At 36.0% G+C, this 24,764-nt stretch overlaps 1 protein-coding gene across 4 annotated transcripts in view; it reads left to right on the top strand.

Moving 5' to 3' along the window:
- The window catches only part of USP47 (ubiquitin specific peptidase 47), a 61,358-nt gene that overhangs the window by 21,653 nt on the left and 14,941 nt on the right, over nucleotides 1-24,764 (top strand). For 3 of the 4 annotated variants that reach the window (XM_054066886.1, XM_054066887.1, XM_054066889.1), the window contains 16 exons: nucleotides 908-1,004; nucleotides 1,443-1,588; nucleotides 2,442-2,521; nucleotides 3,370-3,519; nucleotides 11,003-11,098; nucleotides 11,190-11,342; nucleotides 12,750-12,917; nucleotides 14,866-14,997; nucleotides 15,663-15,739; nucleotides 16,047-16,102; nucleotides 18,621-18,733; nucleotides 19,629-19,733; nucleotides 20,503-20,710; nucleotides 21,168-21,283; nucleotides 22,348-22,467; nucleotides 23,729-24,506. In XM_054066886.1, coding sequence (XP_053922861.1) covers nucleotides 908-1,004; nucleotides 1,443-1,588; nucleotides 2,442-2,521; nucleotides 3,370-3,519; nucleotides 11,003-11,098; nucleotides 11,190-11,342; nucleotides 12,750-12,917; nucleotides 14,866-14,997; nucleotides 15,663-15,739; nucleotides 16,047-16,102; nucleotides 18,621-18,733; nucleotides 19,629-19,733; nucleotides 20,503-20,710; nucleotides 21,168-21,283; nucleotides 22,348-22,467; nucleotides 23,729-24,506 — 2,595 coding nt within the window. The remainder of the gene's footprint in view (nucleotides 1-907; nucleotides 1,005-1,442; nucleotides 1,589-2,441; nucleotides 2,522-3,369; nucleotides 3,520-11,002; nucleotides 11,099-11,189; nucleotides 11,343-12,749; nucleotides 12,918-14,865; nucleotides 14,998-15,662; nucleotides 15,740-16,046; nucleotides 16,103-18,620; nucleotides 18,734-19,628; nucleotides 19,734-20,502; nucleotides 20,711-21,167; nucleotides 21,284-22,347; nucleotides 22,468-23,728; nucleotides 24,507-24,764) is intronic. The other variant, XM_054066888.1, reaches the window with a different exon arrangement.

Below are 24,764 nucleotides of genomic sequence, written 5' to 3'. Positions count from 1 at the left end.
AGAAATACTGTTTATCTGCCTCACAACATTTTTCATTTAATATAACTGTGAAAACATGATCTGTATAGAGTAGAGGAATAAAAGTACACATGCTCTTAACTCAGTCTGTTCAAAGAAAATGCCTGTTTTGCATGGAGTAGCTGCATTTACATTACTAGTGTGGAACTGAGATTTTTTTTTTTTTTAATAATACTTGGTAAGCTTCAGAGTATAAATAGGCACATGTAATGTCTTTATTACACTGCTTCAGCGTGTGCTGTCAACTTATCAACTGTTAATACTGTATATTCTGGAGAAAATCTTAAAATGACAGTAAGATGAATATCAATAAATAATTCCATTTTCAGCTAATGACACTGATTTTTAGTACCTGCTTATATGGGAGAAGGTTTTAGAAAATACAAGTGCATGAACACTTTTGTTTGTAGTTCTGAGATGATAGTACGAACTAATGCAGATACAAATTACATTTGCGTTAGAACAAGGGTATTTTTAGCTGACATCGCAATAAGAAAGCTGTTACACAATTTTTTCTTTAAAAATTCTAGATTCTTCTGTAAAATATTTAAATCTGTTAAAATATTTTCAGTTACCTACGTCTCCATTGGAGCAGTATTCAAAATTAAGTATTAGTTATTATTGTGAAACGTAGTTCATGATCACTGAAATAGCTTCCTGTCATTCAGGGAAATTATTTCTGTGTTGACTGTTATTCTGTATTGCTCTCAGAAATGAGCAATTGTAATATTCTCTCAGTTTTAATAGTGTAAATAACAATAAGTGACAACAGATGGCTACAGTGGTTAAATAAACATCGCAGAATTATTTTCTTAAATATTTTAGCTCTTAAAAATTTCATTTCTCTTCTTTTTGTGTTATTTCTGTCTCATTCTTCTTGTATTTTTAGGTTATGTGGGGCTAGTAAATCAAGCCATGACTTGCTACTTGAACAGCCTTCTGCAAACACTTTTCATGACTCCTGAATTTAGAAATGCGTTATATAAGTGAGTATATATAATGAAAACCTGTTCTTAAATTTGCCCTAGTGTATATTGGTAGGATGCCCTTTTTTGCATTCTTCCTGTTAAAATTTCCTCGTTTGGATACTTGAGGTTAAGCTGGTTAGACTATTATAAATTAGATCTGCTTAAAAGCTTCACATATTAAGTAAAATTTCAAGTTTGCTAAGTGCTGTTCATGCCTGTACTTGTGCAGTGAAAGGCTTCAAAATTTTGTTCCTTTGTGTTAGATTTGTGCATTTAAAGAATAATATTGTTATTGACTGCAGAAATGGAAAGCAATTTAGTTTTACTTTTTCCAAGAAACACCTTTGGTTAACCTCTGTGATCTGGCAGAGCTCTTGAAATGTAATAAATGCAGATTTAAATGCCGTTTTGAGTAATGTTTTCAAAGCATTTTTAATTGTCATGTGTTGTGAATAGGTGGGAATTTGAAGAATCTGAAGAGGATCCTGTGACGAGTATCCCCTACCAGCTTCAAAGACTGTTTGTTTTACTGCAGACCAGCAAAAAAAGAGCAATTGAAACAACAGATGTTACACGGAGTTTTGGATGGGATAGCAGTGAGGGTAATGCACAGCTATTAAATTTGCGTCATTTGCTTTAGTATCTGCCTGCTAGGGACCTCATCTGCTGTTGATGAGGGAAAAGTACTGGAATAATTGAAAATAATTAAATCCATTTTGCTTCAGTGAAAACAAAATAGCCTAAATGAACACTTGGTTGTGGTGTGTTTGATTTTTAAAGTAATTGTCTGATTTTTAAAGTAATTGTTTGAGGCTGTTAAAGCAAAAAATAATTACATTTTTGTAACAAAGCTGTCATTACAGTTGTTAATAGTTTCTAAGGAAGTGTCTCTTTATGACGAAGTATCTGTTTTGAATTAAAAATGTCAAATGTACACATTCTACTTAAGTAGAAAATAATATGGATAATTGAATAAAATAGAACGATGTATTTGTCTTGTATTACACTTGTATAGTGTAATTTGCCCCGTAATCTGCTGATTTTTCCATGGAGTAATCGCATGATAAGGAATTGGATATCACTGTCCATACACTTAAAAGGAAAAAAAATATAGTTTTGGAGAATCAGCACAAAGTGGGAAATAAGTCAGAACCAGTTTATTTTATAACACTGCATATCAACATTTATGTATTTTTTACATATTTTTGCTTATGTATACAGTTCTTGTTTACGTACAAACATTGTGAGCAAGCTGGCTGCATAGTTTTCTAACTTGACTTGAGAGGCAGCTGCTTGTGGAATCAAACAGTGGGCCGATAATGACTAATGTAGTAAATAAAAGGTACAGACTTAAACAATTTGGTTATCTCTTTAGGAAGGATTCTCAGGCTACAATTAGTGTTGGGGCTAATATAATCTCTTGTTTTAATTAAGATTAATTTCAATTTCTAACAGCGTGGCAGCAACATGATGTGCAGGAGCTTTGTAGAGTCATGTTTGATGCTTTGGAACAGAAATGGAAGCAAACGGAACAGGTAACTGTATAAAAACTTTCTTCAATTCATTGAGGGGTGTGGTATCCTTGTGGGGCTTTGTTTTTTTTTTAAGGATTATTGTGAAACACATTAACTAAATTTTAAATACAAGGTTATTGGAAGCCTATGATAGTTGCCAGTTTCTTATTTAATTGAATAGTTATGCTACTATAATGTGGGACTTTGGAGAGTGGGTAGCTTATGTTTTCTGCTCCAGTTAAAGGTTGAATAGTCTGAGCTCTGGATACTTAGTCTTTATTTGAAGCACAGAAAGTAATTTTGTAACTCCTGTGATAGTTTCCTGGCCGTCAGTATTTATTAGGCTACATTGGGCTCTTGCGGCTCAAACCTACTCCTCTAATGTGGGAGAAAGATAGTAATATAACAAGGCTATCTTCTAATAAGGGGCCAGTCTGTTGTGCACCAGTTCTCAGATTTGTGGATTGGCAAATATTTCTTTTGTCTTTCTGCATCTCCCTCTGGAGACACAGAGAAGGACTACAGTATCAATCTGTTAACCATGTCTGCTAGATCAGGCTTCTTGTTTCTAAAGCATGAACTTCAGTTTTGGTAGTTTTCTAGTCGCTCATGATATGACTGTAAGATATACTGTAAAGCTAATGCAGTGTGGTTCATTAAGCACATATGAAAAGTGGTGTGCGCAGTGGTGGGTCAAGGACAAGCAAGAAATTGATAGATGGATGTCCTGCTTGGGGAATGGTACTTTCAATGTGTAGCTATGCAATTAAGACTTTGTTAAAAAAAGACAATTTTTTTGTAAAGCTGAAAAAAGGAAATCGGTTCTATTTCATTTGTTTAAAGGTCTGTTGAATATCTGTTTGTTTCAGGCCGATCTTATAAATCAGCTGTATCAAGGCAAACTGAAGGACTATGTAAGATGTCTAGAATGCGGCTACGAAGGCTGGAGAATTGACACTTACCTGGATATTCCTTTGGTCATCCGGCCGTATGGCTCCAACCAGGCGTTTGCTAGCGTGGTGTGTACTATTATGCTGACTAATAGTGCATCCATACACACATAGAATACATAATGCGACAGTGGTATAATTTGTTACGTGGTAAGTATCATCCTAGATACTCCATCTTGGGGTGTTCGTCTTTGTGCAGTGAACCAGCTAGCAAGTTCTAGAAGATTTTTTTTGGCTTTTTGGTTTATTTTTTGTTTTGTTTTTTTTTTCTTTTACCCTTCAATGAGTCCTACTGGTGCATGTTTAAGGGGAGGGGAGACGCAACTTTATTGCCTTAAGGCTGCAGTAATCAATTATTTTCTTCCTGATAAAATCTTCAGCATTTATTCAAGAAATTTTTATGAGATCACTAAGTTTTATTTGGGTTGCTCTCTTTGCTGGCACATCTGCTAAATTTTCTTAGCATTGTTGAAAATTTTAGAGAGAGAACAGAATGTTGACTTAGAATTTCTAGTTTAATTGCCATGTTGTTGCTGTGCTTTTTGAAGTTCACTTCTCCAATACCATATGCTTTTAACAAGCGATTTAATGACAATAAAAATCCTCTTGTACCTCAGTGTTCTTGGTCACTTTTGCTCCAGCAGTATTGATGTTGGCAAGCATATATATTGCTTCATAAATCTGTGGAAGTGTTTTGTTTTATTTTTTTCCACCCCCCTGAAAAGATATGATTATGAACTGTGAAATACCAATGTTGTGGCTTAAATTTGCCTGTACTATGGATGAAGCCATGAAAAAGAAATAGATCTTTCCCTAAAGGTGGTTTTAAAAAAAAAATTTGTTGTTTAATTGGCTTCCCAGGGTTATTTGTTATATATCAAGTATTTTTCCTTGTGTATTTAGTATGCTGCAATATTTTTTAAGCATTAGTAGTCCTTAATTCTGAACAGTAATTCTGTTAAGAAAATTGTTAGAATTAGGTTAAATTGCAGCATAGGTTCGAAGTATTTCTTAATTTAAACCTTTAAATGCCAGTCTTGACGTTGTGAAGATGAGAGACATTGCTCTCACAAAAAGGATTCAAGTTAGTTAAGTCCTTTGATTCTTTTTAAGATCGTATTAAAATTTTTTGGAGCTATCCAGCTAATTGGCAGCTCAAAATACAGCTTCATTCCTTTAATGCAGATCAATACCTTATGTAGGTGGCTTCCCTCTTTACCTTTTAGAGATCACTTCTAGAAATATTCCCTAAAACAATTTTTTTGTTATGATTTTTATTCAACAATGAGATTTTTTTTTTCCCCTAACCTGTTAAAGCAATGAAAAGTATTCAGTTCATGTAGTTATATTCTGCATTTAACAATGCATTATAGATGTGTCTCAAATTGAAATTTTTTTCTTCAGTAGAGAAGTCTATAGTGGAATGCTAAAAAAAAAAAAAAAAAAAATTCGTATATTTGTAAAAAGATAGAAAGCCTGAACAGTTCAGACCTTAAACATCAGATTATTTTTAGTATTATTTGATATTTCTCCTGTAAATCAGCATTTACTGGGTTTACTACCTTGAGGAAAATTTATTACACAGAGTTACATGGTTACAATTTGTTCTGATGCTTCAGTTTTTGAGCTTTTAAAATTCATATTCTGATTATATTCAGTTGATTCTCCTCCCTCCATTTGTATTATCAATAGCAGGTGTAATTTTTAGTTTTGTAGTCTTCAGCAGTGGGGAGATATGGAGGATACTTGCTTTTGGAGAAAGGAAAAATCGCCTGTTTCTAAATGGAATTCTCTGAAGGTAGTATCCTCCATTGATCCATATATGAGGATGACCTAGCAGGTGTAGGTAAAAGGGTGTGAGTGAAAGATCAAAAACTTCACACATGCGCTAATAGGGCTTATAGAAGGGAATGTAAAACTTTTTAGACCTTGCTAGTCAGCTCCTGAGGGAACTTGCAGCAGGCGACACAACCCAAGATAGGGGATCTAAGGAGGATACTACCTTCAAAGAACTCTAGTTAGAGGTAAGTGATTTTCCATTACTTTCTAATGAGAGAGAATGGACGTATGAGTTTTAATAAGGTTAATCTGTAGAATGCCACATAAAGTGCATTATCCCACTGTTCGACATTGTGTACTACCAAAAATAGATAACTGAAATGTTACATTTATCTGTAAATATATATGTATTACTACTTAAATACGTGTGAACATTGAAGAACTGGGAAGTATGATGTTATGCTTTCTTTTTTTCCTAATACAAAGTAATTCTGAAATTCTTCAATATGTGTTTAAGGTTTGCATTTTGAAATTTTTTTTCTGATTGCCTGCCCCCATCTCCCAAGTTCATGTAGCAAGGCTCTGTAGCTACAAACTCTTTGAGGCATCTCTGGGGCACTGAGATCTTGTTAGCATGTGTGTATAAATTTATATATATATGAAGATAGTTTTGGAAAGAAGTACTTATACTATCTGGATTGTTCAAAGGCATGGTTTAAAAAAAATCTGAATCAGTTTTTTTTTTTAAGTGAGTAGAAATATAGATGTAAAAACATGTAGCTTATTTCAGGGATGTAAACAGGAGCAGAAATTCACGTTCACTTTTGTAGGTAGTAGTATCTTTTGTATAGATGCCTGAATGTAACAGCATTGGACATAAGATAAAAGATTGTTTTGACTGCAAAATGTAGATATTTTGCAGGATGAAGAGCAGCTGAGAGGGTAGAGGCGATGGAGAACTAGGTGACATGCTGAAGTTACGTTACTAGAAAACGGTAAAAACTGCTTTGTAATACCAGAAGACTAGTAATAATACAAGTATTCTGGAGATGTAGCAATCACGGTTCTGTTTGGTTAAGTGGTGTTAGTACATGCCATCTTTTGTATGTTAGCTTTTCTTGAATCATAGAATCACTAGGTTGGAAAGGACCCACTCATAGAGTCCAACCATTCCTAAAAATCCCTAAACCATGTCTCTCAGCACCTCATCCACCCGTCCCTTAAACACCTCCAGGGAAGGTGACTCAACAACCTGCCTGGGCAGCCTCTGCCAGTGCCCAAAGACCCTTTCTGTGAAAAATTTTTTCTGATGTCCAGCCTGAACCTCCCCTGGTGGAGCTTGAGGCCATTCCCCTTGTCCTGTCCCCTGTCACTTGGGAGAAGAGGCCAGCTCCCTCCATTCCACAACCTCCTTTCAGGTAGCTGTAGAGAGCAATAAGGTCTCCCCTCAGCCTCCTCTTCTCTAGGCTAAACAACCCCAGCTCTCTCAGCCGCTCCTCATAAGACTTGTTCTCCAGTCCCCTCACCAGCTTGGTTGCTCTTCTCTGGACACGCTCCAGAGCCTCAACATCCTTCTTGTGGTGAGGGGTCCAGAACTGAACACAGTATTCAAGGTGCAGTCTCACCAGTGCTGATTACAGAAGGAGAATAACCTCCCTGGACCTGCTGGTCACACTGTTTCTGATACAAGCCAGACTTCCCCTAGGCTGTAGTACTGCATAGGGTTGTTGTGCCCCAAATGCAGGACCTGGCATTTGGCCTTGTTAAACCTCATGCCATTGGTCTCAGCCCAGCGGTCCAGCCTGTTCAGATCCCTTTGCAGAGCCTCCCTACCCTCCAGCAGATCCACGCTTCCACCCAGCCTAGTGTCATCCGCAAACTTGCTAAGGGTGCACTCAATGCCTTCATCCAGGTCATTGATAAAGACATTGAACAGGGCTGGACCCAGTATTGAGCCCTGGGGAACCCCACTTGTAACCGGCCTCCAGCTGGAGTTAACTCCATTTATCACCACTCTCTGGGCCCGGCCATCCAACCAGTTTTCAACCCAGGAGAGTGTGCGCCTGTCCAGGCCAGAGGCTGACAGTTTCTGAAGGAGAATGCTGTGAGAAACTGTGCCAAAGGCTTTACTGAAGTCCAAGAAGACTACATTCCCAGCCTTTCCCATTGAATAGAATGCAATCAGGTTAGTTTGGCAAGACCTTCCCTTCGTGAACCCATGTTGACTGGGCCTGATCACCCGGTTCTCTTGCATGTGCTTCATGATAGCACTCAAGATCACCTGTTCCATTACTTTCCCCAGCACTGAGGTCAGACTGACAGGCCTGTAGTTCCCCGGATCCTCCCTGCAACCCTTCTTGTAGATGGGCACAATATTAGCCAGCCTCCAGTCTAGTGGAACTTCCCCAGTTAGCCAGGACTGCTGGAAGATGATGGAAAGGACATCCGCCAGCTCCTTCAGTACTCTTTGGTGGATCCCATCCGGCCCCATAGACTGGTGGGTGTCTAGGTGGGCAAGCAAGTCTCTAACCTCCTTCTCTTGGATCATGGGAGCCTCATTCTGCTCCTCTAACTCCTGGGTTTGTACACAGAGGGAACAACTTCCCTTGCAATTAAAGACTGAGGCAAAGAAGGCATTACCTCTGCCTTGTCCTCATCCCCTGTCACTGTTGTTCCTTCTGCATCCAATAGGGACTGAATAGTCTCCCCAGTCCTCCTTTTATTCTTAATGTATTTGTAGAAAGATTTTTGTATTATTTTTCACAGACTTAGCCAATTTGATTTCTAGTTGGGCCTTAGCATGTGAGCATGTTGAGCATGTGAGTATACATACAAGTAGACCTTCTTGGGGAAGAAACAGATTTAGAGTTCTGTGTGAGCTTACTTTGTGGTGTCATTTCAAACTAGAACTGTTGAAGGCAACTAGAACTGTTGAAGGCAACTAGAACATGGATGATGTGATATTTACTTTTATTTTTAAGCTAGATTGGTAACAATAAGTCTTGTATTTGTAGTTGAGTCTGTACTTTGGATATGGGAAAACTAAAGGAGCTCTGAAAAACTGAGTTGGCTATTAGTTGTTGTTGGTTTGTTGCTTTTTCCCCCCCATGTGTGGTTTTTCCTAATTGTCTTTTTACTGTGTAACTTCATAAAGGTGCTACTGCTCCTGTTTCCAAGTTTTACAAAAACGTTTGCAGTAAGGTATTTGTCAAACTACTGACTATATCAGAAAGTGTCTTTGTGGAGAAAAGTGTCCTAAGTCCTTATCTTTAGCGAGATGATAATTAGTTTGGACTGTTTGCTACAGCAATTTAGTATGCTAAGTGTTATAAATCTCATAATCAGAATATTATAAGCTGAATATGCTCAGCCCTTTTCAGGGACTGAACAAGGCCCTGAATAATGTGCTTTATGTTGGACCTGCTTTGAGCAGGGAGTTGGGATCATATGATCTCTGGAAGTCTCTTTCAGCCTGTATTGTTCGTTTGATTCTGTGAACTATAAAAAAGTTTAAATAGCCTTTGCCATACTAATCTATTGCTTAATCTTTTATAGTGTATTTTGACGTGTGCACATGGTGGAAAGGGCTAGTAGCTCTAAAACTATGTAATAGTTACCGCTTCAAAGGAAGCATTGACTCTAAAAGTAGAGTTCCGTAAAATGGAGATGTCATGTGATAGGTTGCAAAGCAGAAAACAGGGAGCACTATTAGAATAGGAATTGCTTTAAGAAACATCCTAATCAGCAGAAGCGACCTTGATGTAAAGAATTATGTAGGAGAAAGCTGGAGGAGACATAAATGAGTAAACCTGAGCAACATGAGTAGTGTTCCTTATAAAAGGATTGGAAAATACAGGGGTATTCATATAGCTCAAAAATATTGGAGTTCTCTAATTTTGTAGTCAGGTTTTTCAAAGCACAATCTGTTATGTGTGGCAAGCAGTAAAACCATAAGCGTTAATGTAATAATATTTTGTTCTGGTTTTGGATATCTGAAGGATCATTGCTTTATTCCATACCTAAAAATCTATAGTATTTTTCCTTGTTAAATTGCACATCACATGAGTGATGTAAGCATTACATATGAGTTATGTAAGCATTACATAATGATTTATGTGCTGTTATTTGTATGTTCCCTTTTATTCATATTCATATTGATACGGAAATTGCAATTTTTGTCTTGCACTGAAAATATATTTTTATTATCTTAGATGACATTTGCTTCATAAGAGAATTCTTTGGTCATTAGGTGGTCTTCTACATTTCATGTTTTCTGTGTTGGTTATTAACTTTTTTTGCTTTCATTTAGATAGTTCTGAATATTAATTCCCTAGTTACTGAATAGTCAAAATGCCGTAATCTGTTTCTTCCCCTTTATTTAAGCAGTTACAACTTGCTCAGCATTCTTTCTTACATTTTAGAATGAGAGTCTTCACATTTCAGTGCATGTTCTTACTAAACATTAACTGTTTGCTGCCCTTGAGAAAAAGCAACTCAGCCTCTGTGGCGTTTAGGAAGTAAATACGTAGACAGTAGTTCAGTTCAGACACTAAAGTCTTTTCACGTGTTGGGAAGGTCTCTCTGCTGAAGTGCTGTGACTTCAGCTCTGTTCAAACGCTGTTCTGGCTGACTCAAAAAATGGTGAATGAGACAACTATCTTCATTGTACAGCTGTCTTACTGAGTTTTGCACATTTTTCGTGCAGAATACAGTCATTTTCAGAAGTCTTTCGTCTTACAACAGCAACAGAGCTTATGTAAAACACTTGTTTTGGTATTTTTTTTTGCTACTTCCCTAAGTTCTCAGAAAGAAAGAAGGGAAGAATTGGAGACTTTTTGATGAACTTGGCACGTTTGATTTCTTCCCAGTGTGACTGATCAAACAGAATTGATTAGATAGTAATCTTAAGTTCTGTACCAGCAATGTTATGATTGGTGAGTTTACTCTCCTTAGCTAAGGACCTTCTTACTTATTCAGATGTCAGGGAACAGCTACAGTCCTGCATAAGAGGTGATGATCCATTTGAACGTTCTTAGTGAGTTTTGGTTGAACAAATTTGTTCTTGAGGATATACAACTTCTCATAAGTTTTATTCTAGAAAGCTTTCTCTGCTTTTATTGCCTGATTCTCGCTGCTTTGGGAGTGGAGCTCGACTACTCTCTCCCTGCTCTCCCACCTTTCACTTGAAAGTAGTAGTATCTTCAAATCTAGTTCCCCAAGTGTCTCTGTAGAGTGGGACTGAGGTTGCCTTCAGGCAGAGCACTGAGGAGCTGAGTAATGTTTTTTCCTACCACTTTCACCCACTCCAGTAGTTCTTGGGTGATACCTGTGGGGAATTATCCTTCTTGAAATACAGAAGAACCACCTCAAAAGTCTGGGAGGAAAAGGCCAAAACAGATTAAAAAATAAACCAATTTTCACAACAGTTGATTGAACAGACATGACTAAATGTGATGTGCAAAATAACAGGAGTAAAAGTCATTTTATATTGTGTACTTATCAAAAAAGGACAATTCAGATTCATCAGATACTAAATGAAATATAGTTAGTAATAATTTCTGGTTTGATTGTTTAATCTTGGGCTGGGTAGAAAGGTGGATTTCTCTTAATATTTTCCTGACTGTCACTATCGAAGCTTGTCAATCAAATTTATTGTAGATTTAATTGAAGTAATTTGTATATATTTGCAATTTCAATATAAATCTGTTGTTGTGATTTATTACCTACATAGTAAACATCTTTTAAAAATCAGGTAACATCTTTTTATTATTAGGAAGAAGCACTGCATGCTTTCATTCAGCCCGAAATTCTTGATGGCCCCAATCAGTATTTTTGTGAACGATGTAAGAAGAAATGTGATGCAAGGAAGGTAAAGACTGTCCAAATCATTTGCAAAAAAAGACTTTTGGTAAATACCAGTCCTGACAACAGTAAAATAATCTTTTCTTTGCTTCATTTAGGGTCTGCGGTTCTTGCATTTTCCATATCTGCTGACATTACAGCTGAAGAGATTTGACTTTGATTATACCACTATGCACAGAATTAAACTCAATGATCGTATGACTTTTCCTGAAGAGTTAGACATGAGTGTCTTCATTGATGTTGAAGATGAGGTAAAGTATTTAGTTTCAGAGTAAAGTCTTTACATTTCTTGAAGTTGCACATTAAGGAAATTAAAATGTTGGTTTAATAAACCCATTTTAACAATATTATTCATCTACATAAAATTTTCTTTAGCCGTGGCAATGTTTCAATTTGAAGTTTTTATAGCTGTCCATGTGAGGTTTTGTTACAGTGAAAAGGAAGAATATTCTCTAATCATTATAGGGTTTCTATGTTTCTATGCTTTGATAAGAAGCTGTTTCTGATTTCTTATGGCTTCATATCGGTGATTTAAAAGCACAAATCTCAAGGTTTCTACATGCACTGCAAATCCAGAATCAAACATATTTCTTAAAGTTGTCTGAATCTGTTTTGGTCACAAGAGGTATTGTTAAGTTTTGAAACTGAATGCTGAGGTTAGTCCCGAGAACATTAATGAATAGTTTCTTTCCTCTCATATGCTCTAGGAAAGAAATTTGTAAAATTTTATTTTTCACTTGTATCTTCTTCTGGCTTTTAACTCTTCTGGATTTGGCCAAAATTCATGTTGTGTAATTACATTCACCAAAAAGTATTCAATGTGCCTTCTGTATTAAAGACTAAGTTTATTCTAATTCCATTCCCAAGAGCATTATGACAGTTTGCTAGCTTGTAGTGGTATAAGAGAAATACCATGTTGATATGCACATAGAAAGGCTTTTCTGACTCTATACAAATGTTTTATCTATGAAGTATACCTTTTATCCAGTTTGATACCTCTTGAAGTGTTACTGGGTTGGCTAAATGAGAATTAAGATTGATCTGGGAGAACAGAACTTGAGGCAAAAATAACAACTGTCAGAAAAATCAAAAGAATTATGGCAAGGAAAGAAGAGAAGTTGAGAGATGAATATACTGACTTGTACTAAGTGAACTACATTCATAACATGGTTGACAGGCTGCTTTTAAGTTGATAGAACAGTGATCAGTTTTACTATAATGCCTTGGTTCTGCCCAGTGAGTTGAAATGGGAAAAAATCTTTGACTGTGGATGAGTGTATTTCCAGTCAAATGAATTCTGATTAACAGGGCTGTGTTATAATAGAATTTCTTATCTGATATCAGACTTCCAGGTATTTAATTGAATTACCGAAGAAATGGAGCAGGCTAGTAACAGATACAATCTTATCAAGTATGAAATCAGGTAATTATCTTTCAGTTGCACACAAGATGTAAAAATATTGATGTAAGGTGGATTGAAGGCAGTTACTAACAGAAACAAATCAGTTCCAAGTGCTGAATTGCAGAAGTCTCTAGGTTTTTGAGGACTTGCATTGTTTTGTAGATTGGAATCTTTTCGTTTCACAAATGTATTGTTTTTCTTGTTCTATGTAACTTTAAATGTTGTATAATATGAGTATGTATGTTTTATTTTTAAGAAGTCTCCTCAGACCGAGAGTTGCACTGATAGTGGAGCTGAAAATGAGGGCAGTTGTCACAGTGATCAGATGAGCAATGATTTTTCTAATGATGATGGAGTTGATGAAGGAATCTGCCTCGAAAGCAGTAGTGCAGCAGAAAGAATTTCTAAAGCTGGCAGTGAAAAGGTATTTTTTTTCTTCCCCCCCACTCCTTTCCTGTGCTTAATAAACTGTCATTATCTCCAGCTACAGATTTCCTCACTATTGCTTTCTGATTCTCTCTACCATCCTATTCTGCAGGAGGTGTGACTGGCTAGCTGGGTGCTTAGTTGCTGGTCAGGGTCAAACCAACTCAAATGTAAATTATGATAATATAGATAATTCTGATATTGGGGTGGGTGGAGTGAGAACATGTTTTTATTCAAATTCCAAAAATTGACACTACAGCAAAGGAAAGCATGCAACTGATTTGGAGATCATGTAAGCATAAAGGTCTTCCTAGCTTCTCATGCTGAGAATTCCCAGGTAACTTGTTTTGGTAGCAGACCCTCAAATTGAAGACTGTTTTGTCTTGTGACCAGTGTTATTTCTTTGGAATCAATTGTCAAAGGCTTGCCAGCTTTGGGTGCAAAGGTGTCTTGCAGTTTAGTAGGAGGAATTTGGAAGGTTTTGATCAGCCTCTGCCATCTGTGTCTTGTCTCTGTAAAACCAGTTGTATATATGAGGCCATGCATTTGAATGTTAAATGTTAATTTGTTCATCTCAATTTATGATAAAGGAATTGAGCAGTAAGTCAGCGTAGGGTAGCAGTAATCTTTCTGTGAGACAGGAAGATTAGCAGAGTTCTTTGAGAAACCTGATTGAGTTTTCTTACCAGTAAAATATCATAATCTTGACTCTATGGTAGTATCTAGAATGTGTATTTCAGGTGTAGTTACTCAGTGAACTGATCTGAAATTTGGCCAATAGCTTTTATTCAGACTTGTTAGGAAGCCATTTGTCTCTGTTATTTTCATAAATACCTAAAGGCTGACTTGTGCTTGGATCTGCACATCTGTCTCTTCTTTACATTTACCTTGAACTGGTTTAGAGGATTTATTGATAAGTTACAAGTGCTGTCAGTCTTCTCTGGAAAAAAACGGAATTAGTAGACAGTCACTTGACTGGAACAGGAACAGTGTTGTATCTGTAATGTAAATGTCAGCCCTAGGATTGATGGTAGCTTTGGCTGTTTAATTCGTACTGCTTGTTCTCTGTGCAAACTAGCTGTCAAACCATGATGTTAGCTTTTTGGTTTGGATATCTTAATATCCAAATACATACTGTATGGATATGTATATACTGTATGGATACAGTATGTGCTAAGAATTTACAGAGCATTTCCTGGGTGTAATATAAAAATATTTGATTCTAACACCTACGTGAGTCACTATTGTTCGGTTCTGTTTTTAATGTATACACAACAATGAAGTTATGTCCTTAGTACCCTATATTTTCTTTTTATTATACCCTTTTATTATCATATTCTTTATGAAAAGAAAGGTTTATAACAGCAAACTTAGATTAATGTGAGAGAAATTAATGCAGTTGGCTGATAAGCATTGAGTGGTGTATTGCTGGGTTGCAGTATACATTAAGGGGCAAAAAGTAATCTTCAAGAACGTAGAGAAGGATGATAGCAAATAAGCCTAAAGTTTGTAGCTACAGGCAAGTTGGTCATTACTTCGTTGGGCAGAAGTATAGGAGTACTTGCCTTGTATAAGAACTGATGAATTCAGGGCTTGTACAGAAAAAGTAACAGTAATGCCTTAAGCCAGTTCTAAAATGTTTCCACCATTATTTTTTTCTGTTTTGTTCCTTAAGTCATTTGATCATTTCTCTCTCCCCTCACACCAGTGAAAAGGGAAAATTCCTCTTCCATTATTAGATACTTTTGCACTGATGTTTAGTATATATGAATTCTGGTTTTGTCAGTGTCTGTTGCATTAATGCATTTCTGTTATACAGATCTGTTTTGTAACTTAACAACTATTAATACATTTGAGTTTGTGTAATACTTGTAAAATACTTAAAATGATCATTTGGTTTCTTTTCCTTTAGTTAATATATATCACATCTTTTCTTCTCTCCCCAGAGTTCCTTACTGTATGAGCTCTTTTCTGTTATGGTTCATTCTGGAAGTGCTGCTGGTGGCCATTATTATGCCTGTATAAAATCTTTTAGTGATGACCAGTGGTACAGCTTTAATGATCAGCATGTTAGCAAGGTAAAAATAGTGTACACTTGTAGATGATCCAGTAAGCTTCTATTTTGCGTGTGATTTTTCACTTGCATGTCGTGAAGCTGATTTTATGTGCACATATTTCAAGCATTTACTTTGTTTCATCTTCTCATCCTAATGTCCTGCCCTGTATATACGTTTCACTCATTAGCTTGACTAGTTTCTTGGGGATTGGGGGTAGTGGATGATTTACTTATGTTTGGGGTTTGTGTGTTGCGGGAAGGGTTGGTTGTTCTTGATGGTGAAGGGAGGATGATTTATAAAGGCTTTGTTCATGTACAGACGAGGCTGGATTTAGAATTTTGGCACTATGTATGGGTGAAGAATACTTCTTGCTTAGAGAAGTTTTTGTAGATTGTGCTGTTAAACCTGTCCTGCTGATGCATTTCAGGTGTCACACGTATTCATAAACCTTATTGCAAGTAAGAACCCGGGTAATGTTTTTAGAAAAAGTTTCTGACTAAAACATATATATTTACACTTATTGTAAAATGAAGAGGCAGATCACTTTGAAACTTTTTTTTTTTACAGTCAGCAAATATTTAAAAAATTAGGATTATTAATATTGTGTGTTAATTATGTTAATGAGAATAAATGCATCTTCGTTAGTGCAAATTTCTCAAATAATCGTTAAACTGCTTTTCTGTTAGATAACTCAGGAAGATATTAAGAAAACGTATGGTGGGTCTTCCGGAAGCAGAGGCTATTATTCCAGTGCTTTTGCTAGGTTAGTAGTACTGTAACATTACTTTTCTTTCTGGTGATATTTTACTGTAATCAAATGAACGGCCAAGATGCATGTGCCTAACGTGTTAGCTTAAAATTAATATTGGATGTTTCAGATAGTTGTAAGAACTATCCTGACTGCTGTTTCAGATAATTGAAATAATATATTTATTTTTGAAAATTCCTTTTTGGTTACTGTATTGCTAAGGTATGTATGACATTGCTTCTGGCTGAAAAAAAATGAAACTTTTGAAGTCAGTATTCTCCTACTATCTGATAAATTCAGATAACTTCTTTTTTCCCACCAGCTCCACAAATGCATACATGCTGATATATAGACTGAAGGATCCAACAAGAAATGCAAGTACGTATGTTCTGAAGTTCTTAACTAGCAACATTTTGTTGTGGAATGAAGAGTTAGTTTACATGTGATGTGTCCTAATTTTTTGAGGATGGCTGTATTGGTATTTTTAGGGTGAGCTAAAGTAACCTTCATATAGGAAACCTTCTTTCACATCTTATTCTTTTAGGTTTTTTATAGTAGACTATTATGGATCATTAGGAGGTCATCAGAAAAAACTCTATAATTTTTAGTATTTTCGATATCATTGAAATGAAAACTAGACACACTGGGTGACGCAAACTAGACTATAATGAAATGCTATACCAGTGCAATTATTGATAGTGGAATAAAAAATTACTTTCTTAAAAATGAGTATGTAAGATGTTCATAGTGACAAAGTTTTAAACTTTATGGTCAGCCCTTATTGTTTGTGTGTCCATCAGGGGGTGAGGCAGCCTGCCCCAAGTTATACAGTCAAAAACCAATCTTGGATTTCGCGGTCTCCTCCCCTCATCTCTGATTTAGTTCACCACAGCTTAGAGGACATGTGGCCCTGTCTAACAGTGACAGCATGATTAGTCTTTGAAATATGATGCAGTGTAAAATGAAGATTTTATTTGGTTGCAATACAGGAATGTCTGGGTGGAAGCTTCATTCAAGTATTCGCTAATTTTGTTGGGTCTTAGACTGTATTACTAAGCTGTAAGCTTCCAGTATTTCTCTTGTAGATTTTTTTAATCATACTCTATTATTTGCTTGGAAACAATGTTTCTCATGTAAAATTTGAGCTGAGAGAGTACCAGCAAGGCAGTTAGATATTTGGAATGTGTTAACATCTCCTCGAGAAGCACAGAAGACTAGGGGATATAACTCCCTCAGGCCCCCAAGGTGCCACTTGGCATAACTGATGGCAACATATTCCTCTGAATATACTTCTGGGACCTGTCCTCGTGTGCTTATAGACATACTTTCCAAACTTCCCTCTTCTTTGCGTTTTGATGCAGGCTTCTCTTTTGATTTTTTTAAAATCATGTATATATACATTGCGTGTGTGTTTATAATGTATATGATGTATGCATGTTTTTCTCTAAAAACAAGTTGATATTCGTGAATTCAAAGGATTCCTGCATGTACACATACTGAAATTTCTTGCACACAAGGGAAAAACTAAAATAAACCATCATTAAATGTTTGGTTGTTTTTTTTTTTAATACAAACTGAAAATAACCCCTAAGCTTGTACTAAATTTTGTTTTTAATAAAATGCTAAAGTTAATGAAAGTAGAGTTGCAGCTACTTCTCTATCACTATATTATAAAAAGTGTTTTATGATTCTTGGAGCAAATTTGTCATCTCATTTCAACATCTTAATAAACACAAACCATGTTTATTTTTAGCAGCAATCTGTTCCATCGTACATAAAATACTTTCAAACTTCTTATTTTCACTTTGTTACTTTTACCTTTCTACTTTCTTCTCCATAAAATTGAACAACGGTATTTTCTTTGAGAAAATAGAGAGGGGGGAAATGTCTCTCACAGAATCAATTTTGCTGGCTTATGTTTGTCTCTGAGAATTCATGATACAGAGGAAAGTGAAGTTATAGCAATGCATTATTGGTTTAAAAGTAACAGTATCTGAAGTAGATGCTTTATATAATTTGGAAGTGGATTTAACAGAAGAAGGGTAGTGTTAAAACAAAGCCTTTTATTAACAAATTGATAAGTAGGAAGTCTTGAGCAACAACAAATATTGTTTCAGTATTTGAGTCATTGAAACAATATTACCCATTCTGAACAAGAAGTGATTGTAAATAGTATGAAGTTTAAGAACAAAAAGCAGCGATAAACAAAGCCTGTGGGTCAAGAGCTGTTTTTTGGAGATAGATTTTCCTGTAAGTTCTATGATTGTTAATTCCTCAACAAGCAAATAAAGGAATCAAATATGCCATTTGAGAGTTCTTGAACATGCCAAATCGAATTTTAATTTGGTAAAAATATTTGCCCAATTCCTTAGGAGAAGAGTGGCTCTGGGACTGGAAAACAGCTATATTGGCAAAAATACAAATGAAGAGAAAAATCTCATGAAGTACACTGTATTATCTGTACACTAATGATCTGTATTAAGTACAATATTTGTTTTGTCACTGCGTAGGTTATATCTTGTGACTTTCATTACCAGCCAATTCACTTTCTAGAAAAGAATTCACTTTTATTCTAAAACCAGGCACAAGTGTAGTCATTGATCTTAGTGTATTTCTTTACAATAGCAAAGCTTCCCTTACTGATAGTGGAATCCGAATCTTGTGCTAATAGAGATTTCTTGTGTTGCTCATGTATAACTGGGGGGAATAAAAGGCTAATTTTGGTTTCATTTAGATCATGAAAAAGAGTAGGACATGGTATAGTGGAAAATTTGGGTGGAGGAGAGAGAGGGAAGAAGATAAGAAAGATAGCTATTAAATATATGTGTAATTTCTAAGATGTTGCCCAGCACAAAAAATGTATTTTTTAGAACTATTGCTTTGTTTTTACTGGCAGAGTTTCTTGAAGCACATGAGTATCCAGAGCATATTAAACAATTGGTACAGAAAGAGAGAGAACTGGAAGAACAAGAAAAGAGGCAACGTGAAATTGAGCGCAATACTTGCAAGGTTAGAATTTCTGCTAAGTAAAGTAATGATACTTTGTTAGAAATAAAAGTTTCTACAGAAAACAGTAATTTTTTTTTTACTACAATACAAGGACTCGTTTGTGATAAGTGTATTTGTATTAATAACCCTTTAAAATTAATTCTATGGCTATTGGAAGTGTGTACACACTTGGAAACATCTGTTAAGTATTCACCAGAGATTCTTATTAAGTTTATGTCTTCCATGTGAATTTTAATTAGTATTAAAACAGAAACAACACTGTAATTAACCTGGCATCACTTGATTGCAGCAAAATTAATTCCAAAGATTACATGATGCTGTATGTTAGGTGTTTTCCACTGTTAAATCTTTTCATATTACGAGCTTTTGCTTTGTGAAATTATGTTTCTTAAACTAATTTGAAATAATTATTTGGCAGAAAGAGCAAAATCTTTTTGCATTTGTGGATTGAATAGTAACAAAATATGGTATCTGTGACTTACAAGCATGACGGTCAGCTGGTCCACCTATGAATCAAGTGACATTAGAAGGTTCTCTGGTTGTGAAATACATAACACTGTGAAAAAGGAACTTTGCATCAACTGTTCCGCTGTGCATTTTGTTCTGGAGGATTTACATGCTGCCTGCAGTATAAAGATGTTCTGATTACGGATTTTGTATTGTAGTTTGCAAAAAGGAACAGCTACGCATATAGACACTAGTGCTATCTACTGTGCCTTTGCAATTTTCTATCTGTAGTTGCATAACAAGGTGAAAGGTAACTGTCCTATAGCTGAAGAAGAGCTAGCGATGTATTTGATTGTTTGAATATAAGGTTGTAAATTTAAATGTACTCTGATATGGACGGCATTTACAAATATCATCATGATAATTTTTCTTCCTTTTGAATTTATAGATTAAATTGTTCTGCATGCATCCTACAAAACAAATAATGATGGAGAACAAATTAGAGGTTCATAAGGACAAGACACTGAAGGAAGCTGTGGAAATAGCTTACAAGGTATGCTATACATAACAGAATAGCTTGATTGTCAAATGTAACTTTCTGCTGTCGTTTATCTTCAGTTTTTAAATTTCCAATGCTGTGGGGTTTTTGTTGTGCGTTGCTTTTGGGGGATTGGTTTGGGGATTTTTTTTTGCTGGCTTTTGAGAGGTGTTATTGACCGAGTGTTCTGTTAGCCATCAGATGATTTCTGATTGGATTGAGACAGCCTGCCCTTTTGAAAGGCAGAGTGATTTTTACATACATATCCTTATTTTAAAATCGGACAGTGAGAGCTGCTGTGAGACTCATCATAGCCTTAGTAAGTTGAAAATATTCTGAAAGCTTGTATTTGTATTGCAGTAGAAATGTTGTATTAGATATGTAGTAAGAGATGTACCGTAACATCAGTGGACATCGAAGTGTCTGTTGACCTTTGCCTTCCACAGACAGGTAGAGGTTGAAGACATTTATTCATGCTTACCTACTTCTGCACTTTGGTCCTTGCCTTATGACTGAGAGAGTACCAGCAAGGCAGTTAGATATTTGGAATGTGTTAACATCTCCTCGTGAAGCACAGAAGACTAGGGGATATAACTCCCTCAGGCCTCCAAGGTGCCACTTGGCATAACTGATGGCAACATATTCCTCTGAATATACTTTTGGGACCTGTCCTCATGTGCTTATATACATACTTTCCAAACTTCCCTCTTTGCATTTTGAAAAACTAAAATAAACCATCATTAAATGCTTGTGGGTTTTTTTTTTGTTTGTGTACATGTTTTAGCTAATGGATTTAGAAGAAGCTGTTCCTTTGGATTGCTGTCGTCTTGTCAAATATGATGAGTTTCATGATTATTTGGAACGATCTTATGAAGGAGAAGAGGACACACCAATGGGTTTATTGCTTGGAGGTGTCAAATCAACATACATGTTTGACTTGCTGTTAGAAACAAGAAGACCTGACCAAGTGTTCCAGTGTTACAAACCTGGTGGTAAGAGATATAATTACATGTAGCTAAAATCGTGTATGATCTGATAACATGAAAGTAAAACTTGTGAAACATAGAACTTCATTATAGTGTGTGAAAGAAAAAAAGCTTTGTCATACTGGATTTTATGAAGTCAGTACTGAGAACTACACGCTGTGCTGTGTTGCCAACTTGTTTCTAATTGGAGCAGTTCTGAGGTATATTAAAATTTGTCAAAATGTGGGACGTTTTGCTTCTGGCATTATAATTGATCTGAAAAGAAAATTCTGAAATTGACCTGCTTTTCAGATTAATTTCTATTTATGTGTTTAATGCAACCCCATAATCAGTACATCAGACAAGTGTATGTGTGTTTTCTTTGCCTGTTGAATTCTCTCTCTCTCTCTCTCTCTCTCTCGTGTGTGTGTGTGTGTGTGTGTGTGTATATGTGGTTTCATTTTCTTTTCCCTCTTCCCTACAGAGGTCATGGTAAAGGTTCACGTAGTTGACCTAAAAACTGAATCTGTTGCTCCTCCAATAAGTGTCCGAGCTTACTTGAATCAAACAGTTTCAGAATTTAAACAACTGATGTCAAAGGTAATTTACAATTGTTAAGGTCTTGTGTTACAGAGTTTTCATTTGTTCTGAATGTGCAAATGTGTCATAATTGAAATATATAAAATGAGAGCCTGCACCTTTCGCAGTTTGTACTGTGTCCTCTCCAGTAGGCTTAGGTTAGTTGGTTGAGCTTGTCTATCTGCTTGCTGCTGCTAAGAGCAGCAATCTGCTTCTTGCTTCCATCAAGAGTTCTTGTGCCTTTTGCACAATCTTAAGCGCTATCTGGCCATATTGCTTACTAGTTTACCAGATGATAATAAGATTCTTAGAGAAGCCAAAGAGCTGAGTTCACATACTTTTGGATTTGTAACTTGAATCGCCTCACTCAGTATCCAGTCAGTGGCAGAACTAGTAAAATGTTACCATGCGGCTGAACCAACATGTAACTTTCACCATTGGCTTCAGTAATTGAAGTAAACATCCAATGCTGTCCACATTGTCCCTACAAAACTTCCTTTTCATCCCAGCAGCCACTTGTTATTAAGATGCTGATTGGTTTTGTATTGACTTAAACCGTGGGATGTTACTGCTTCCATTGAATTGGCAGATGAGATGCTTTACCTGGTCATTTCTGTGTAAAATAGGTCAGTGGTTGGTCTGGCTTCTTAATATTTCATGAAACATGATTTCAGTAATTTGGATTCAGTCTAATTAAAAATTAAGTGACCAGTGTGCAAAACCTGATGCTTGAGAATATTTTTTTATTTTCAGTTGGTTCATACTCTAAAGAATAAGGCTGATTCCTTATATTACTGGTCATTAACGATCTGCCAGTTCTCTGCAAAGCCAAGCCATTTTAGTCTACTGAGCTTTTGGAAAAACTTTTGCTACATTTGCAAACATGTCAAATGATGGAGGAAAGGAACTTTGACTGAACCGGATGGGAGATCTTTTCCCATGTTGTCTTGGCAATTTATAAGTCAATTAAAAAAAACTAACTTCTTCTTTTCCTATGAGTAGTCTTAAAAAATTTGCATACCTGTTTCAGTATTTGAAATTATGTATAATGCACATGTTACCTTATGGTCAATGTCTTATTTTAGGCTACGCATCTGCCTGCTGATACTATGCGGGTAGTATTAGAACGTTGCTACAATGACTTGCGTCTTCTGAACGTTTCCAGCAAAACACTGAAAGCCGAAGGCTTTTTTAGAAGCAACAAGGTACATGTTCTGATTTTATAATTGTTCATTTCATATATTTGTAGACTTCACTGTTATGTTGTAAAAGGTGTGACTATCTGTATGGAATTTATAATGGATAACTTGCTTATTTCATTGAAGTATAAAGTACTGTGTGTGGAGGTTTTAAGTACCAGATATTGTGGTGCTGATGAATACTATAGGCTATATATGAAACCAGGTGTATATAACAAGGTAGAGCAGATTCAGGATCAGACACCTGGTTGATGCTCTTAGGCTCAAATGATGGTGAGGTTAACCTTACAATGAAGGTTTTTAAACATCAGCCCTTCTTTAGGGGACAAAGGTTGGCATATTACTGTGAAACGTGCCTAATTTGTTTACTAAATCTTCTGAATAGCTGTGCCTGCTCTCAGCATTAAAGTTTTTAAGAAACAAGTGTCAAAACTAAGCAAGTTTTTGGTGTGTTTTTGTCTCTATATTGTTTTTCCAAAAATAATAGTTTTTCCAATAATAATAGTAAATGTTTCCAGTAATAGTTGTATAATGCATTCAGAAAAAAAAAAGTGACTTAGTACTTAAATAACATCTGTATCGTTGCCCTCCTTATTACAGTAGTAAAGTGTATATTTTGGCACATTTTTCCGATCCTCTGTCTCTGAAATTTGGGCTCAAGAACATACTGTCTTTCATAAAGAAAGATCAGAAAGGCTTTGTTGTCTCATAGCTGAGCAAAACAATGGCATTGACTTGTTATGCAGTTACTTCTAGCTCTTTCACATGCATATTGTCCCAGCCTTTGGGACAAAGGCCTTTGACAAAGGGAAAAGATAAATTTATTGCCTTATTTTCCAGTGTGCCCTATTGCTTACCCGTGTGTGCATTCAAAGATTTCTTATTTGTGATTCTATACCAGAAAATAAAGACTACCCGCTGTAGTTGTGGGGCTCATTACCACCATAACTAGGATTAGTGCACAGGTGAAGTGTGCACATGGAAGTGGTATATAAATATGCTTCTGAATATGGAAGTGCTTACTGCAGCTGGTCAGTCCAGTTACAGGTCACTCCAGTCTTAAGGTGATTATGAAAATGAGGAAAGGTGAAATTATTATTAAACTGCGTGCTCCTTAGTCCATCTTTTCCTAAATTTTTTTAAAAAAATATAAATAAAAGATGACATTTCTTACTGACATAAATTCTGCTGTGTGCTTAATCCTGTTTCTTTGCTGTTGTTGCTTTTACTTTTATTTGAAATAACACTTCACAATAAAACACTTTAGGTATTTATTGAAAGCTCAGAGTCTTCAGATCGTCACGTGGCATATACAGATTCTCATTTATGGAGACTTTTGGATCGTCATGCAAACACAATCAGGCTATATGTTTCATTACCAGAGCAATCGCCTGGATCTCAGTTTAGACGAACAGTTTATCAGAAGCCTAGTGGAGTTGCAGGCAACTTGGTTGAAGCCTGTGGAAGAGTGAAAGGACCTGTGGGTAATATGAAATCTGTAGAGGCGATTCTGGAAGAAAGTACTGAAAAGCTTAAAAGCTTGTCCCTGCAGCAGCAGCAGGAGGGGGATAATGGAGACAGCAGCAAAAGCACAGAAGCCAGTGATTTTGAGAACATTGAATCACCTACAAATGAAATAGACTCTTCAGCATCTGCAGAGAACAGAGAAATTGAAAACCAAATTCAGATTTCCGATCCAGAAAATCTCCAGTCTGAGGAACGGTCAGATTCAGATGTAAATAATGACAGGAGTACAAGTTCAGTGGACAGCGATATCCTCAGCTCCAGTCATAGCAGCGATACTTTATGCAACGTGGATAATACACCACTTCCCTTGGCTAATGGACTTGATTCTCATAGTATCACAAGTAGCAGGCGATCAAAAGCAAATCAGGGGAAGAAAGAAACCTGGGACACAGCAGAAGAGGATTCTGGAACAGATAGTGAATATGATGAAAGCAGCAAGAGCAGAGGAGAAGCACAGTATATGTACTTTAAGTCAGAACCCTACGCTGCAGATGAAGGTGCAGGAGACGGACAAAAATGTATGTATTTTTTTTAAGTGCCTTGAAATAATAAGCTTTTATTGCTGTTTAATTCATATGCTGCGTTTAAAAAGTCTAATGACAGTAGTGAAAAATTTTTGATTTTATGTCAGATTCATTCATTTTTTGATTTTGTCAGATTCAAGTAATGAAAATGCAAAGATGGGACATGCCTAGCAAAAACACAGGCTAATTTTGATCTTGTAATAAGTGATTATGTATTTGAACAGTGTCTTGCTTTTTATTTTTAAGAAAATG

This window comes from Cuculus canorus, chromosome 5 (assembly GCF_017976375.1).
Source record: "Cuculus canorus isolate bCucCan1 chromosome 5, bCucCan1.pri, whole genome shotgun sequence".
In the NCBI taxonomy this organism is placed as follows: domain Eukaryota; kingdom Metazoa; phylum Chordata; class Aves; order Cuculiformes; family Cuculidae; genus Cuculus; species Cuculus canorus.
Note: the sequence above shows the minus strand (reverse complement) of the source record. Positions and strands in the feature narration are given on the sequence as shown.